Source organism: Arachis duranensis, chromosome 7, assembly GCF_000817695.3.
Source record: "Arachis duranensis cultivar V14167 chromosome 7, aradu.V14167.gnm2.J7QH, whole genome shotgun sequence".
In the NCBI taxonomy this organism is placed as follows: domain Eukaryota; kingdom Viridiplantae; phylum Streptophyta; class Magnoliopsida; order Fabales; family Fabaceae; genus Arachis; species Arachis duranensis.
Genome location: NC_029778.3, coordinates 11,769,005 through 11,782,873, shown reverse-complemented (window position 1 = coordinate 11,782,873; position 13,869 = coordinate 11,769,005). Strand labels below are relative to the sequence as shown.

Here is a 13,869-nt window from a genome sequence, read left to right as displayed (position 1 = left end):
GGCCCAGAGCTCTATAAGAAAAGTAGAGAACTATACCAAGTTAAAGCCCAGCTCCGCTAGATTGAGATGGACAGAGACAAATTGGGTGTACCTCAGGCATTGGCTATAGATCCATTATCCATGTACCCTAAACCATATCCATCATATTCACCTGTCCTATTTCCCTCAACATATTCACCACCTGAAACTCCAAATTATGAATCCATCTTTAAATCCATTTATCATTTAGCCAGACAAGCTAACACCAAAAAATCTGTCTCTCCTCAAGGACGATGTTATTCGTCTCAGCCACAGCTACCTCTCCAACCCAGACCTCATCCTCCCTGAAGTCCAGGAAATTTATTAGAAAAGATACACCCTTTGATCGCCTACAAAAGATAAGGGCATCAAAAAAGGATCACCTGCCCCAGGCCGAACAATTAATACCCTTACTCTGAATAATTAATCAGACATTGAAGAAACCACTAATGAATCTGCAGAAGAAACTGCTGAATGGTCAGAAGAAGATTATGTAACAGACCTTTGAGCAATATCCATGGTCAATCTAGTAGAAGAAGAAGAGGTAGAAATAGCCTCTGAAAAAGATGAACCAACAACTTCAGTTAATCCTCCACAGACAGGATCTTCTGAATTAAAAACTTCCAGCAAATGGTTTACCTTTAATGATATTCCAGCTTCAAGATACAGAGAAAGGTTAAATAAATTTGATGCTTGGATTGAAACCAACATGGCTAATCCAAATTTTTCAAGTAGACAAGTCCTTGCAGATTTCATAAATCGGATGACTAGCAACCTCCGAGAATGGGTTAATAACCTTTCTGAGTATAAAAGACTCCAACTCATCAATAGTACTCCTCCTTAGTTTTTGGGAGTACTACACCAGGAATTCTTGAGAGATATTACAATTATCCAGAAAAAAAATTTCTAAGAGTATTTTGAAATGAAATGTTGCTCACTCAATAGGAAGGACTTAGAAAAACATTACAAGAGGATGGCTGCTAAATATTATCCCCTTGGAGGAAATAATAATCCACCACTCAAACAAGTCTTGATGGCATCCCTGACAAATGAACTCTAGCCAGAACTACAACGGATGATGATGACTCTTCGTAAAGAAGTAGCTACCACCACCATTGGAGAAATATACCAACTGGCTCTAGCTGTCTTGAATAAACTATGTGAACAACAACAGATGTTCAAACGGCTCAATCAAAATTCAGGCAAACTCAAAGGGGCATGTAGTAAATCCTACTTGAAGATCAAATGCAAAGAACCTGGCCTCTGTGAATGTAAGCCAAAAAAGAAGACAAATTGGCAGAAACAATCCAAAATAATCCGACAGGAGACATTCAAAAGGGGTAGAAGAAAGGAAAGATCTTTCCGCTATTTCAAAAGAAAAAACCTCCATAGCAAAAAATCAAACAAATGCTTCATTTGCGAAAAACATGGTCACTTTGCTAAATCATGTCCCAACAAGAAAAAGAAAGAAATAAAAATGCTTCAGGCTTTGATGAATGTAACCTCCATAAAAGATGAAGAAGATCTTGAATCAGTATTTGAAGAGCAAGAAGACAAAGATGGTAATACCCAATATGTTTTTCAAGACTCTGGCTCGGAAGAAAGTAGTTTAGAGGATGATTTCTCACCAAAGAGATCAATCTTTACAATAGCTTTCGTCACCACAAGAATTCCTAAAGGATCAAAAATCTCAAAAGAAGAACTTGAATATATTGGGTCTTTAGGAATAAAGCAGATTGATGGTACTCCTCGACCTCATTTCTACTTAAAGGTCAAAACTTTCATCTATGACAAATCACTGAAAACTGTTGCACTGATGGATACTGGATCTTGTGCCACTGTCCTAAAACTACATGTCTTACCTAAAGAAATGTAGGCGCCTTTCCATAAGAGGTTTTTAGCGGCCAACAACGAAGTCTTCACCATCAATCTAATTTCCAAAAAACCTATTGGATTGGAAATATTCGTAGGTCAGACCACTTGGCTCAGGGTATTGGGAAGTTATCTCCTAGAAAAAGATGTCATGTTTGGATTCGATGCTTTTTTTGAACCCATAAGCTACATATTAAACCCACTGGCCTAAGTTACAAAAGACGGTTCTTGCCTTACACAAAAATACAAAGCATCCTTGAAATCCAGGAAGCTCCAGATGAATATAAGGAGGTCCAGCAACAACTCCTTAATGCTTGTTGTGACAGTCATGATCAATTCAACCACCCTGTACCTTTGTGGAAGAATCCAGATTTTTATGTTTGCCTTCCTTTTAAAAAGAATGAGGACATCAACCCAACAAGGGCCACACACTCAGGGATGAATCCTGAAGATCTCAGGTTGGCAAGAGCTGAATGTGCAACTCTTCTTATTCAATGAATAATTGAACCAACCAATTCTAACTAGGCATGTCAAGCCTTTTATGTTGAAAAAGGGGCTGAGCAAAATAGAGAAAAAAAAGGCTTGTTATTTATTACAAGCCGCTCAATGTCTTTTTGCAAGACGACAAATTCTCTCTACCAAGAATCCTAGTCATTAAACAAAGGCTAACTGAAGTAAAAATATTCAGCAAGTTTGATCTAAAAGATTATTTTTGGCAAATAGGGCTTCATCTTGAAGATAGATAAAAGACAATCTTTTGCATTCCTGAAACCCAATATCAGTGGACAGTAATGCCATTCGGACTCAAAGTGACCCATCTCTCTTCCAAAAAACAATGATCAAAATCTTTGAGCCCATTTTACATTCCACACTCATTTACATTGATGACATCCTACTGTTCTCAAAAAACAATGAAGCCCATAAGGCACTTCTGCCTCAATTCACTCAAATCATTAAAGATCGGAGAATCATGCTATCATAAAAAAAGAGCTCCCTTGCTTAAACAAAAATTGAGTTCCTCGGGATGGTCTTCAAAAACGAATTTTTTCAACCAGGAAATCATATTGCCAAAGAATTAATTCATTTTCCTGATGAAAATATGATAGTCAAACAAGTCCAATAATTATTGGGAATTACAAATTACATTAGAGACTTTATTCTATATGTGACCAGACACACCAACCAGCTATCAAAACTCTTAAAAAAGAAAACCCCGCCATGAGGACTTGAACAAACCATAGCTGTCAAAACCCTGAAGAAGATAACACAAGATCCCCCTCCTCTAAAGATTCCTAGCACAGGAAAAAAAATATTACAGACAGATGTTAGTGATGAATTTTGGGGAGCTGTGTTGATTGAATAAATTGATGGGACAAGACACTACTGTATGCATGCTAGCGAACAGTTCAAAGAATCAGAAAAAAACTACCATGCCACTTACAAAGAAATCCTTGCTGTTAAATGCAAGATAGAAAAATTCAATTTCCACCTTAGTTCTTATCATTTCACTGTGGAGATGGATAACACCTATTTCCCATCAATGCTGAAAATCAAGAAAAAGATCCTGCCAAACACTCAACTTTTGCGATGAAAAGACTTATTTTTTCATTATAAATTTGAGGTAAAACACATAAAGGGACACCAAAACACACTTGATGATTTCCTATCTAGGCCTACCCAAGAACCAATCCCAAAACCAGTCCTTTACATTTGCACCATGAGTATACACAATTCTCCATACACCATTCAATTTCCTGATTGTTCGCTTCACAGAAGCCCATACAGAAGAAAGATTGGCCCTTTTTCCCTCAAAGTAAGACCCGAGACAGAGTTTTAAATAGACTGCCTAGCCAAACAAATCATGTTCTACTGGCTACACCAGCTTCTTGTCATAACCCAAATCCATCCGAATCCCAGGTACTTCAACATGGACACTCCTTTCTGCACTATCCCAATAATCCAATTTCCTATACCAGAAGAAATGATGTGGTATATATGGGCTCTGTCTTCCATATTTACATGTGCCATCATAGTGCCAATCTTCCCCATATACCATATCTTGTGTAATAGCACTCAAGCACAATCCTATTTGGTTCGATTATTCTCCATGTATGCTCCACTTGACGCATGGAGAGGAATGTTATACAACATGCTTGACCGCCATCAGCTGTGGGACAAACCTTCCCAGACAAAACGAAAATTATGTTGTTTTGTCACCTTACAGAGAAGTTACTTCACTGGTGGTAATCCACACACCATGAACAGGATTGATATTGTTGGATACTCTACCATATGGCCTACAGATGAAAGTCAATCTTAAATGCCTTGGCCAAATACCTTTGTCAACTCTGACAACCTAAAATATATGGAGATAAAGATGTAATCGAAGGACTCTCATTAAGATCTGATGTTCTGCTAATTACACTCCAAGAATTTCAGTCCAGATTCATAACCTCAGGTATAATTAATCAATTTGGACAGTACTCTTTTTACACTCCATGATCAAGGCAAAACTTTCCTGATCAACCTAGCACATCCAGACATCTCCCAAATAATGAAAATCTAAATTCTGAAGATCTAAGTGCTAGAGTATATGTCTTGCCACCAAACCCAACCAGAATTGATGTAAGGATACCAAATGATGCTAAAGGCCCAAATTCAGACATATATGACCCATATTTACAAGATGGCTAAAATTCTAATGAAGCAGGATCCATTTACCTATTTATAAGACTCGGATATAGACTTTAGAGCAGTCAACTTGGCTTGTGATGACACATCATCCTTCTCAGATGGTGATGGGACCCTTCTAGAAGACTATTTTAAACCGTCCATTTTTTAAAACAAATGCTCCACTATGTATAATTATTAAGTGCACTAAAATAAAGTGATCTCTGTCACTTGTCTAAGTAAAATCAGAAAGAGATAAGGCTTATCCTTATCTTCCAGCTGACATTGTTTAATAGGCTTGCTTAAATTCTATAAGATATTGTTGTCCTTCAGAGACCTCTATAAAAAGAGGAGCTCACTTCAGTTGTATTCAGATCTCAGCGAACATTGTAATATATCCACTTTTTCTTACAAAATATTCTAAATCTCCCTTCTCTCTCTAAAAGTTTAGTTAGTGTTATTTCCTTCTTCCTTATCCAGTGTCATTAAGTATGCTCTGGGCTTGCCTCTGTTTCTAGAGGATCCTGCTCATCAAAATATGGCACGGATAGGATCCACGAGAATTTCTCATAATGGAAAAAAGACTCGATCTTATAATACCAAATTCTGCTCGGACCCTTTAAATCTCACTTGATAAGGTGATTGATAGGGATAAGCAAAAAATGTTGTAATATCGATCTCCTGAAGTACTCGAGATCCACCCTTATGGTATTTTTAAATATTAAAAACGTCTTTTGTTTTTACTTTTTTTTTAAAACAAGATATTATTAGCTTTTAAAAAAAACAAATAATTTATTTTTTTAAATACTTTTTAAAAAAAACGTATCTAAATAGATTTTAAATTGAATAAAAATATTTTATTTTAAAAAATACTTTTTTCACTCAAAAAATATATAAATGAAGCCTAGAAACAACAAAACTAAAAAAATATAAACAAAATTATTTATCTATTTTTGATATTATCGTCAACAACTAAAAGAATTAACACACCTCTCCTTGTAGCTATTGAATAAGGTATAGTATTTTTTAAAATTTTAATTCAAATTTTCAAACAAATTGATTTTTGTTTTATTTAATCTTTTACCAAATTTTAAATATGTCATATCCATCATGAAATTTAAACAATATGCACATAACAATTTTGTATTCCAACCATCAATTATCAAATTAGTCACTCATATAAAATATATATTTAAAATAAATTAAAATTCACCTATATTTATATACAAATAATACACAGATGCATGATAACTGAGTGAATATTATTGTTGGTTAATCTGGTATTTCTTTGGCAGAGTGAAAATGTAACATCTAACTTTTAAGTCTCAAAGTTGAAGCTCAAAAAATTAGAGAAGCTTTGAATCCATGCAAAGAAGGGAACACACATGTTCCTAACAAGGAAAATGTTCTAAATTTCCTTAACTAGCATAAGATCTTCAATGAACACCACACGAAATTACAAAACAATATAAAAACATTAAAATCATTAAACTAAATCCGACAATGGCATTTTTAGTGTGTCAATAAAATTGGGTAAAAAAGTTACCACATTCAGCTCTATCTTCGGAACAAAGGAGGCTATTTCCCTGACCCATCTACAACACATACATGTACATAATGGGTTGCAGAATAATTAGGCAGAAAATGAAAGAGAAAAATAAAAAATAAAAAAATAAAACAAAGCTTTTGCTTGTGACCATCCAAATCCAACTGTGATTAAAATCCTACAATTTGCACTTTATGGCCCCCGCCTCCATGGATTGAATGTAGCATTAAACTCCATCATCGTCTTAAAATCGGATAGAACTGAAGACCAGGCAATCTCCACCATCTTCTGATTTTAACTTAACCTAACCATTAGGAGAATTCATAATGTAAAAGTTGATGGATAATCATAATAATAAATAAATATATTAAAGAAGCAAAAATTCAGAACAGAACAAAGTTTTTGCTTGTTAATAACAAATATTGAACTACAAGTTGTGTCATAGTGATCCATCAAAAACTCATAATAGAATGACCAAGAAAACTAGTGCCACATGACATTCAAGAACAAAGCTAAAAGAATGGAAACAAAAAAAGCAAAGCTAAAGGAATACCAATGAGACGTGTCCTGTAAAACACATAACAATGTTCCTAACTGTGATGATCTAAGCAAATGTCAAGGCTAATCAAGACTGTTACATTCCCATGCAATGCTCACCAAACCAACCAAAAAAGAGGACCTCATTACGTTGCACGAGACTCCTATATTCCTACTTGGTAGGATCTGACACGAGGAGAAGTATGTCTTTACCATGAAAACAGAGGGGTTGTATCTGTTGTGTAGAGTTTGAACACTTACCTCCAAGTCACAATGCTTAGCAAAAAGTGTTTGTGACCAAGGATCACCATCTAAACATTTTAATAACAAATTAACGAGAGATCCAAAATTAATATCTATCATTTTAGAATACAAATGCTCTTGTAAAATCTTCAAACAAGTTTATTTGTTTGTTTTGAAGAACATAAAAAAAATGATGAAATCCCTAATTGACAAAAAGACCTCATGTGGGAACATCTTAAAAAGTAAAATAATAGGTGATCCCTTTAAATCAAAATAACAAAATCTTACTTGTGCCTTCAAACCATCAAGCAAAAGAAATCAAACCAAATACTATGCATTTAGAAGATTTAGACTTAATTGATGACATTATCTCAGATTATTATCTTTCTAGGGTAAAATAGTCCGAGTTTAATGCATGTCACTATTAAGCCGCTTTTTTGTTCTATATAAACCCCTTTCTTGCTCGAAGGACCTTGATTAAGAGTGGTTTGGCAAGTTGAATGTATAGTCATTATTCTCACTCTATGTTTAGGTTCTAAAAGTTAACAATTAACTCTCTAACTAGCCAACCCTAATGAGCTATGGAGCTATAAGAATTGTGTCATTTAACTGGATTTGCTACATAAAGATTTGCAATAAAAACCATAAGATAAAAGATTTGATATTGACAATGTGAGAGAGAGAGTAACAGTTTGTAGCAAGAGTTTCTCCTTATGGTGTTCTGTTATTCGAGAAAACTATATTGAGATCTAGATCACCCATGTTTTCTAAAAAATCTCAAATAAGCAATAGTTGTACCTTAATTAAGCAACACTTTTGTGCCAACCATCAAATCTTGTTTGCCATTCCGAACTTTATCTTTTTCTCTGCAGGCTTGAGAATTTGAAAGGAACACATCAAGTTTTCATCTACACTCATCATGGCACCAGCATTGTCAAACTCGCCACAGTAGTTTGGAGCCGAAAATATTGTAACAAGTTGCCTTTCAGCAAAAAATTCATATCCATCCTCTACAACCTATAGAAAAGTCATATAATGTCAACTTCCAATAAACCACCAGATGTTTTAGCATTTTTATAGAGAAGATAAATGGGATTAACTAAAAAGAAGGACACAGAGGGTGACACGGGGACAAAGGTATACATCATGACCTGATGAGCACGACAAATAAGGTCCAAGTCATGCTTTGTCAAAAACTCCGCAACCTTATCCGGGCCAAATGTGTAAGAAACTCCTCTGTCATTCATACCCCAACCCTTCACATCTCTACCCGGATCAGACCAAAGCAGATCACAAAGCAAGCCAGTGTCTGGAATAGCAGTAGGACGCGGCAAATTCCTAATTTGATCCAAGTTTGTGAGTTCAGGGGAAAGGCCACCATGCATGCACAGTATTTTATCATCTATAAGGGCTGCCACAGGCAGACAATTAAAAGAATCCGTAAAGGCTTTCCAGAGCCGCACATTGAACCTCCGCTTACATTCGTCGTAGAATCCATATATCCTATTGATGGAAGCACACTCATGATTTCCCCTCAACAAGAAAAAGTTTTCCGGATACTTGATTTTATAGGCAAGCAAGAGGCATATAGTTTCCAAGCTCTGCTTCCCGCGATCGACATAGTCTCCTAAAAAGAGATAATTAGCACTGGGAGGTAAACCTCCATACTCAAAGAGCCTCAACAAATCACTGTACTGCCCATGAATATCACCTGAAAGATGCAAAGTTCAACACAACTTCTCTCAATTCTCAACAACAAATTAGTAGTGTTCTAAACAACTGCAAATGAATATCTCGAACTGGAGAATGAGAATGCTGAAACACTGAAATAACAAGAAAACCTAGAGAGAAAAATAAAAATTAAAATTAAAAAAAATCATATTTTGACACCACCCCACAATTTTATATCTCCCAATACAAAAAGGGTTGCCCACATTTTATTCACCCTTTCAAACCAACCAAGGATACCGTAAAAAGGTAGCAGCTTTAAACCCTAGACAAGAAAAAAAAACTAATAATAACAACAAATAATGAAAATTAAAAGGGAATGGGGGAACAAAATACCACAAATCTTGATGGGGGCTTCGAGTTCTAACAAATTAGGCTGTTGAAGGAAGATGTCTCTGGAAGCAACACAAAGCTGCTTGATCTCGGCTTCAGAGAGCTGAACCTGCTTTCCAGGTCTGGCCAATCGGACCTCCGTAAGGCGGCGGATTATGTCGTCAAGAATTGCTTCATCAATCCCTTGTTGCTGTTGCTGTTGTCCTGCGTTGCTCATCGCAGCAACAAGATGATCAATAATCCGAATAATAGCTGGTAACAAAAATTGAAAACCGCTTCAGTCTCACTCACTCACACTCTGTTCTTCTTCAGTTTATTTTTTTTTATTTTGAAGAAACAAAAATAAAAAGAACAATTTTTTTTTTCAGTTGTCGCCAAGAATCAAAGGGGGGTGAAGTGCTTTTCCCTTTCTTCGTGTATACTGTTTGTTTGTTTCTGTTTTTGAGAATTTGAGTTGTGTTTGCTCTCTCCGTCTCTCTGTTTTTTTTTTCCTTAATAAAATTTGTACATTTATTATTTAATGTTATTAATTAAATTATTTAGGTTTTATGGAAGGGATTATGGAAGCCCATAAAGCCCAATTTTATGCCCAGGTTTTTTTTAATACTAACAAATATATATTTTATTTTTGAAGTTAGTTTTATTTTGTTTTAATTTTATCCCAAAAAAAATTATTTATATTAATATATTCTCAGTTAAATTTTTAAAAATTTTAGGACTAATCTAACAATAATATATGACAACTATTTTTTATTTGTTTGTATTGATGTTGTTTTTGGAAAATTGTTATTGAATTGATCCTAAATTTTTTTAAAAATTACCCATCAGGGTGTATTTGATGCAAATCAAAAACTTTTGAGATAGAATTGAAATAAAATAAATCTTAGAAATATGTTTTAAATTTTTAGCAAATTTCAAAAACAAAAAATATACTTTACCTATTTTAATATATAAATTATAAAATTGGAAAATTTTTAAGATAATTGCAGTGAGAATTGAATGATTTTTAAAGGACTCAACTGTGTTTGCAAGTTTGGTTTTGAAAGCTTGTAGGGAGAAGGAAAAGGTTTTTTTTTTTTTTATATTGACTAGAAAGAAGGAAAAGGTTTTGGATCATCAAACCTTGTTTAAAAGTTTAATTATTGGAAAGGAAAGAGTTTTTGAGTTTTTTTTTTAACCTTCAAACTCTTTTATTTTTAAGTTTCTCCAATTTTATGAGATTTAAATTATATTTTTATTCCTAATAAATTATTATATCATCTTCTGTTTTTTTATTTCTAATATTCAAATAAAGGATAAAATTACAAAATTGTATAATAAATTATTAATTTATACACTAAAAATTAGTTATTATATCTTTATGTGTGTATTTTATACAAATAACTCATTTATTTTTATAGACGTATCATGATGTTAAATTAAATTATTGATCTTTAGTTTGCTTTTATTTATAAATTCTTAATTATGTGTTTCTATTTATGGTATTTCATGAAAAATATTAATTGTTTGAATTGGTTTTCTACTTGATGTGATAATGATAGTTAAGATAATCAAGTTGAGTTGGTCAAATGATTAGTGTTTATACACTGGCCCAACGCTATGGCCTAGGTCCAGATACGCCAAAAGGCCCAATTCAAAGATTGGCCTTTGTTATTCACCGACCTCTTTAAAAGAGGTCGGACTCAACACAGACTTTATGCAAGCATGTTAAAAAGAAGTTGGAATACAGTTTCTATGGATACCAGAAATCCCGTAAAAACTTCTCCCAATGGGCAGAGGATATCAAATAGGGATGATGATTCTACTTCTACAGTTAAATTGGATTAAAAGAGAAGAAAGCACCGTCCCAAGGCCATTGTAGAAAGCAAACCAAGATGAACTCGAAAGCCAATTGAATAAAAGAATTTTCAATTCAGAAAATTCAATTGGCAAAAGAAGTTACTTGAAAAAAAGATGAACTCAAAAGCCAATTGAATAAAAGAATTTTCAATTCAGAAAATTCAATTGGCAAAAGAAGTTACTTGAAAAAAAGATGAACTCAAAAGCCAATTGAATAAAAGAATTTTCAATTCAGAAAATTCAATTGGCAAAAGAAGTTACTTGAAAAAAAGACGAACTCGAAAGCCAATTGAATAAAAGAATTTTCAATTCAGAAAATTCAATTGGCAAAAGAAGTTACTTGAAAAAAAAATGAATTCGAAAGCCAATTGAATAAAAGAATTTTCAATTCAGAAAAATCAACTGGCAAAGGAAGTTACGTAAAGAAAAAAAAAAGAGGAAAAGGGAACGGGACTAATCCCAACCTCTTCGTATTGGAACGTGACTAATCCCAACCTCTTCGTGAAATAGGATGGACAATGACATCTGTGCCGACTTACAGTCTCGGAAAAGTCCATGATACCCACTCATGGAATGGAGCAGTTGCATGTTCCAAATTCACAGGTTTTATAAATAAATAAAATATCCCATATTAGTCAGTAATTGAAGAAAGAAGGGAAAACGTTGTTGATAAAAACAATGAAACCTTTCTTTTCAACTCATGCCAAAAAGTGCAGCATCAATCCATTTGAATGCAACCCAATCCGACAATGAAGTGATGAATCCAGTTTTTTCCTCATTAGATTCACATATCAATTACAACAGAGCAGTGAATAACACGAAAAATTCACATGGTACATCTATCGTTGGTTGCTCAGAAATTACACCACTGCCAATGAATATGGGGATGAGTTGGGAGCTCACCAAAGAAAATCCGACCTCTTTCTGAGAGCTCACGAATAAAAGTCTGACCTCTTTTAAAGGTCAGACTTTACAATAAGGTCGGATGAGTTGGGAGCTCACCAAAGAAAATCCGACCTCTTTCTGAGAGCTCACGAATAAAAGTCTGACCTCTTTTAAAGGTCGACTTTTCTTCAAAGGTCGGATGAGTTGGGAGCTCACCAAAGAAAATCCGACCTCTTTCTGAGAGCTCACGAATAAAAGTCCGACCTCTTTTAAAGGTCAGACTTTACAACAAGGTCGGATGAGTTGGGAGCTCACCAAAGAAAATCCGACCTCTTTTAGAGAGCTCATGAAGAAAGTCCGACCTCTTTTAAAGGTTAAACTCTACAATGAGGTCTAAAACCTCATTGCTCAGAAGAATCCGACCTCTTTAGATTCGACAAGGAAAAAATCCGACCTCGTTTTGGAGTCTGTAAAAATCCGACCTCTTTCACGATCAACTCTACAATGAGGTCAAAAACCTCAAAGAATATCAGAAAGAGATTCTGACTTCTTTTAAAGATCAGAGTCTACAATGAGGTCGAAAACCTCCAAGCTTAGAAAGAAAGCCCGACCTCTTTCCAAGCTTAGAAAGAAAAATCCGACCTCTTCTAAAGATCCAAGCTTATGAAGATAATTTGACCTCCTCTGAGGATTCAAGTCTACAAATAAAAATCCGACTTCCTTTAAGAGCTTACAAAGAAAAGTCCGACTTCTTTCTTGAGACCAAAATCGGACGAAGAAAGGCCAACACCAAAAAAGATCCCAACAAAGTCACTTAAGACTTGAAAAAGAACTACTACAACATACTCGACTTACTCGAAAACAATCTACCTAGATTGTGCCATGTCTACAACAAAAAGGGATACTACAGCTAAAAAGTGCACCTTACTTCCTGATGCACACCTTTTTGAAGTGACAAGATCCAAAGGGTGTAAGAAGTTATAAATACAAATCGTGGTCTAACCTCATTAAGCCACTTGTACTAAAACAAGCTGGCAAGGGGCAAACCTGAAACGAATTGCAAAAATAACTTGAGGACAGCGTGACCATAATCAAACATCAATACGAAGAGGATGTAAACCCGACCTCACAACAATTTGTTTAAAACAAATTGAAAAAAGGATGGCGATTTATAAGAATGCCTCCTCGAGTCAAGAGATAAGGATCTGACCTTACTAAGTTGACACAACAAGTATAAAACAAGTTGTCCGACCTCCCAAAAAGAGAGTCCAAAATAACTTGTAAAAGTCACATAGCAACAAATAATAAGATTCAAGAATGGCATGACTGAATACTCGAGTCCGACTTTATGAAACTCGATCTCGAGTAGGGGCACTGGCTTATCATGAAAGCTAAAGTCCAAAATTATTAAAAACTAAAGACAACATTCTACAATGATGCTAGAGCACGAAAGAAGAACGTGACCCCCTTCCAGAAACCTGAGAGCAAACTCAGATAAGGAAAGAGCTCTTGAAACAAAGGATGGCTACGAGATTCGCCGCAAAAGACCTCATCTTGATAAGAAAAAATATCAGGCTACTGAGTTCGGGCGAATGAAAGCTGACAACAAAAAGGATAGGACCCTACAAGATTACTGAGATCTTAGGAAAAGGTTATTACAAGGTGACCGACTTAAACAGCACCGAGCTACCAAGGTCGTGGCATGCTTGTAACATGAAAAGGTACTAAAAACAAACTCTACTCCCTGATGTACTCTTTTTCCAACTTCATGATTTTTTCCCAAAAATTAAAGGATTTTTTCTGAAGAAGGGTTTTTAACGAGGCATCGTAGTAGAGACTAAGGGATCATAGATAGTGAAAAACCCTTAGTAGCAATAAAAGTACCTTCGCAAATAAATAAAGATCTTTTATCTCTTATAAATTCCTTTTCGTTTTTCTTTCTTTCTACGAAACGCGCCGACTTAAGATCGACAAAGCGTGAAAATCCCGTGAACCGACCTAGATGGTCGTCATGATAAAACGACGAGGTACAAGTCGGTGTAAAGAGGTTATAAAAGTCGATCGTAATAAACTCGGAAATTATCTGACTTACAAGTCGGAAAAACCGAGAAAAAAGAAAACGCATCGCAAAAATAACCTAAATCATAAGAGCTCAATAAATCAAAAATTGAGTATAAGGAATACCAAAAAGAGATCAG

General features: G+C 34.8%; 1 protein-coding gene across 1 annotated transcript; it reads right to left on the bottom strand.

Annotated features, from left to right (window-relative positions):
• Positions 1-6,016: 6,016 nt before the first annotated feature.
• LOC107457764 (serine/threonine-protein phosphatase PP1 isozyme 4) lies at positions 6,017-9,418 on the bottom strand. Its single transcript, XM_016075938.3, has 4 exons — positions 8,951-9,418; positions 8,038-8,597; positions 7,685-7,903; positions 6,017-6,410 (listed from the first exon to the last, which is right to left on the bottom strand). The coding sequence occupies exons 1-3, from the start codon at positions 9,162-9,164 to the stop codon at positions 7,715-7,717; spliced, it is 963 nt and encodes a 320-aa protein (XP_015931424.1). The 5' UTR covers positions 9,165-9,418; the 3' UTR covers positions 6,017-6,410; positions 7,685-7,714.
• Positions 9,419-13,869: the final 4,451 nt, after the last annotated feature.

Excerpts from the sequence above, each read along its gene's own strand:
- LOC107457764 (XM_016075938.3), bottom strand. The coding sequence starts at position 9,164 with ATGAGCAACGCAGGACAACAGCAACAGCAACAAGGGATTGATGAAGCA. Across the intron at positions 8,598-8,950 it reads AGCCCCCATCAAGATTTGTG|GTGATATTCATGGGCAGTAC; the intron begins GTATTTTGTTCC and ends TGCATCTTTCAG. Across the intron at positions 7,904-8,037 it reads TTATTTGTCGTGCTCATCAG|GTTGTAGAGGATGGATATGA; the intron begins GTCATGATGTAT and ends ACTTTTCTATAG.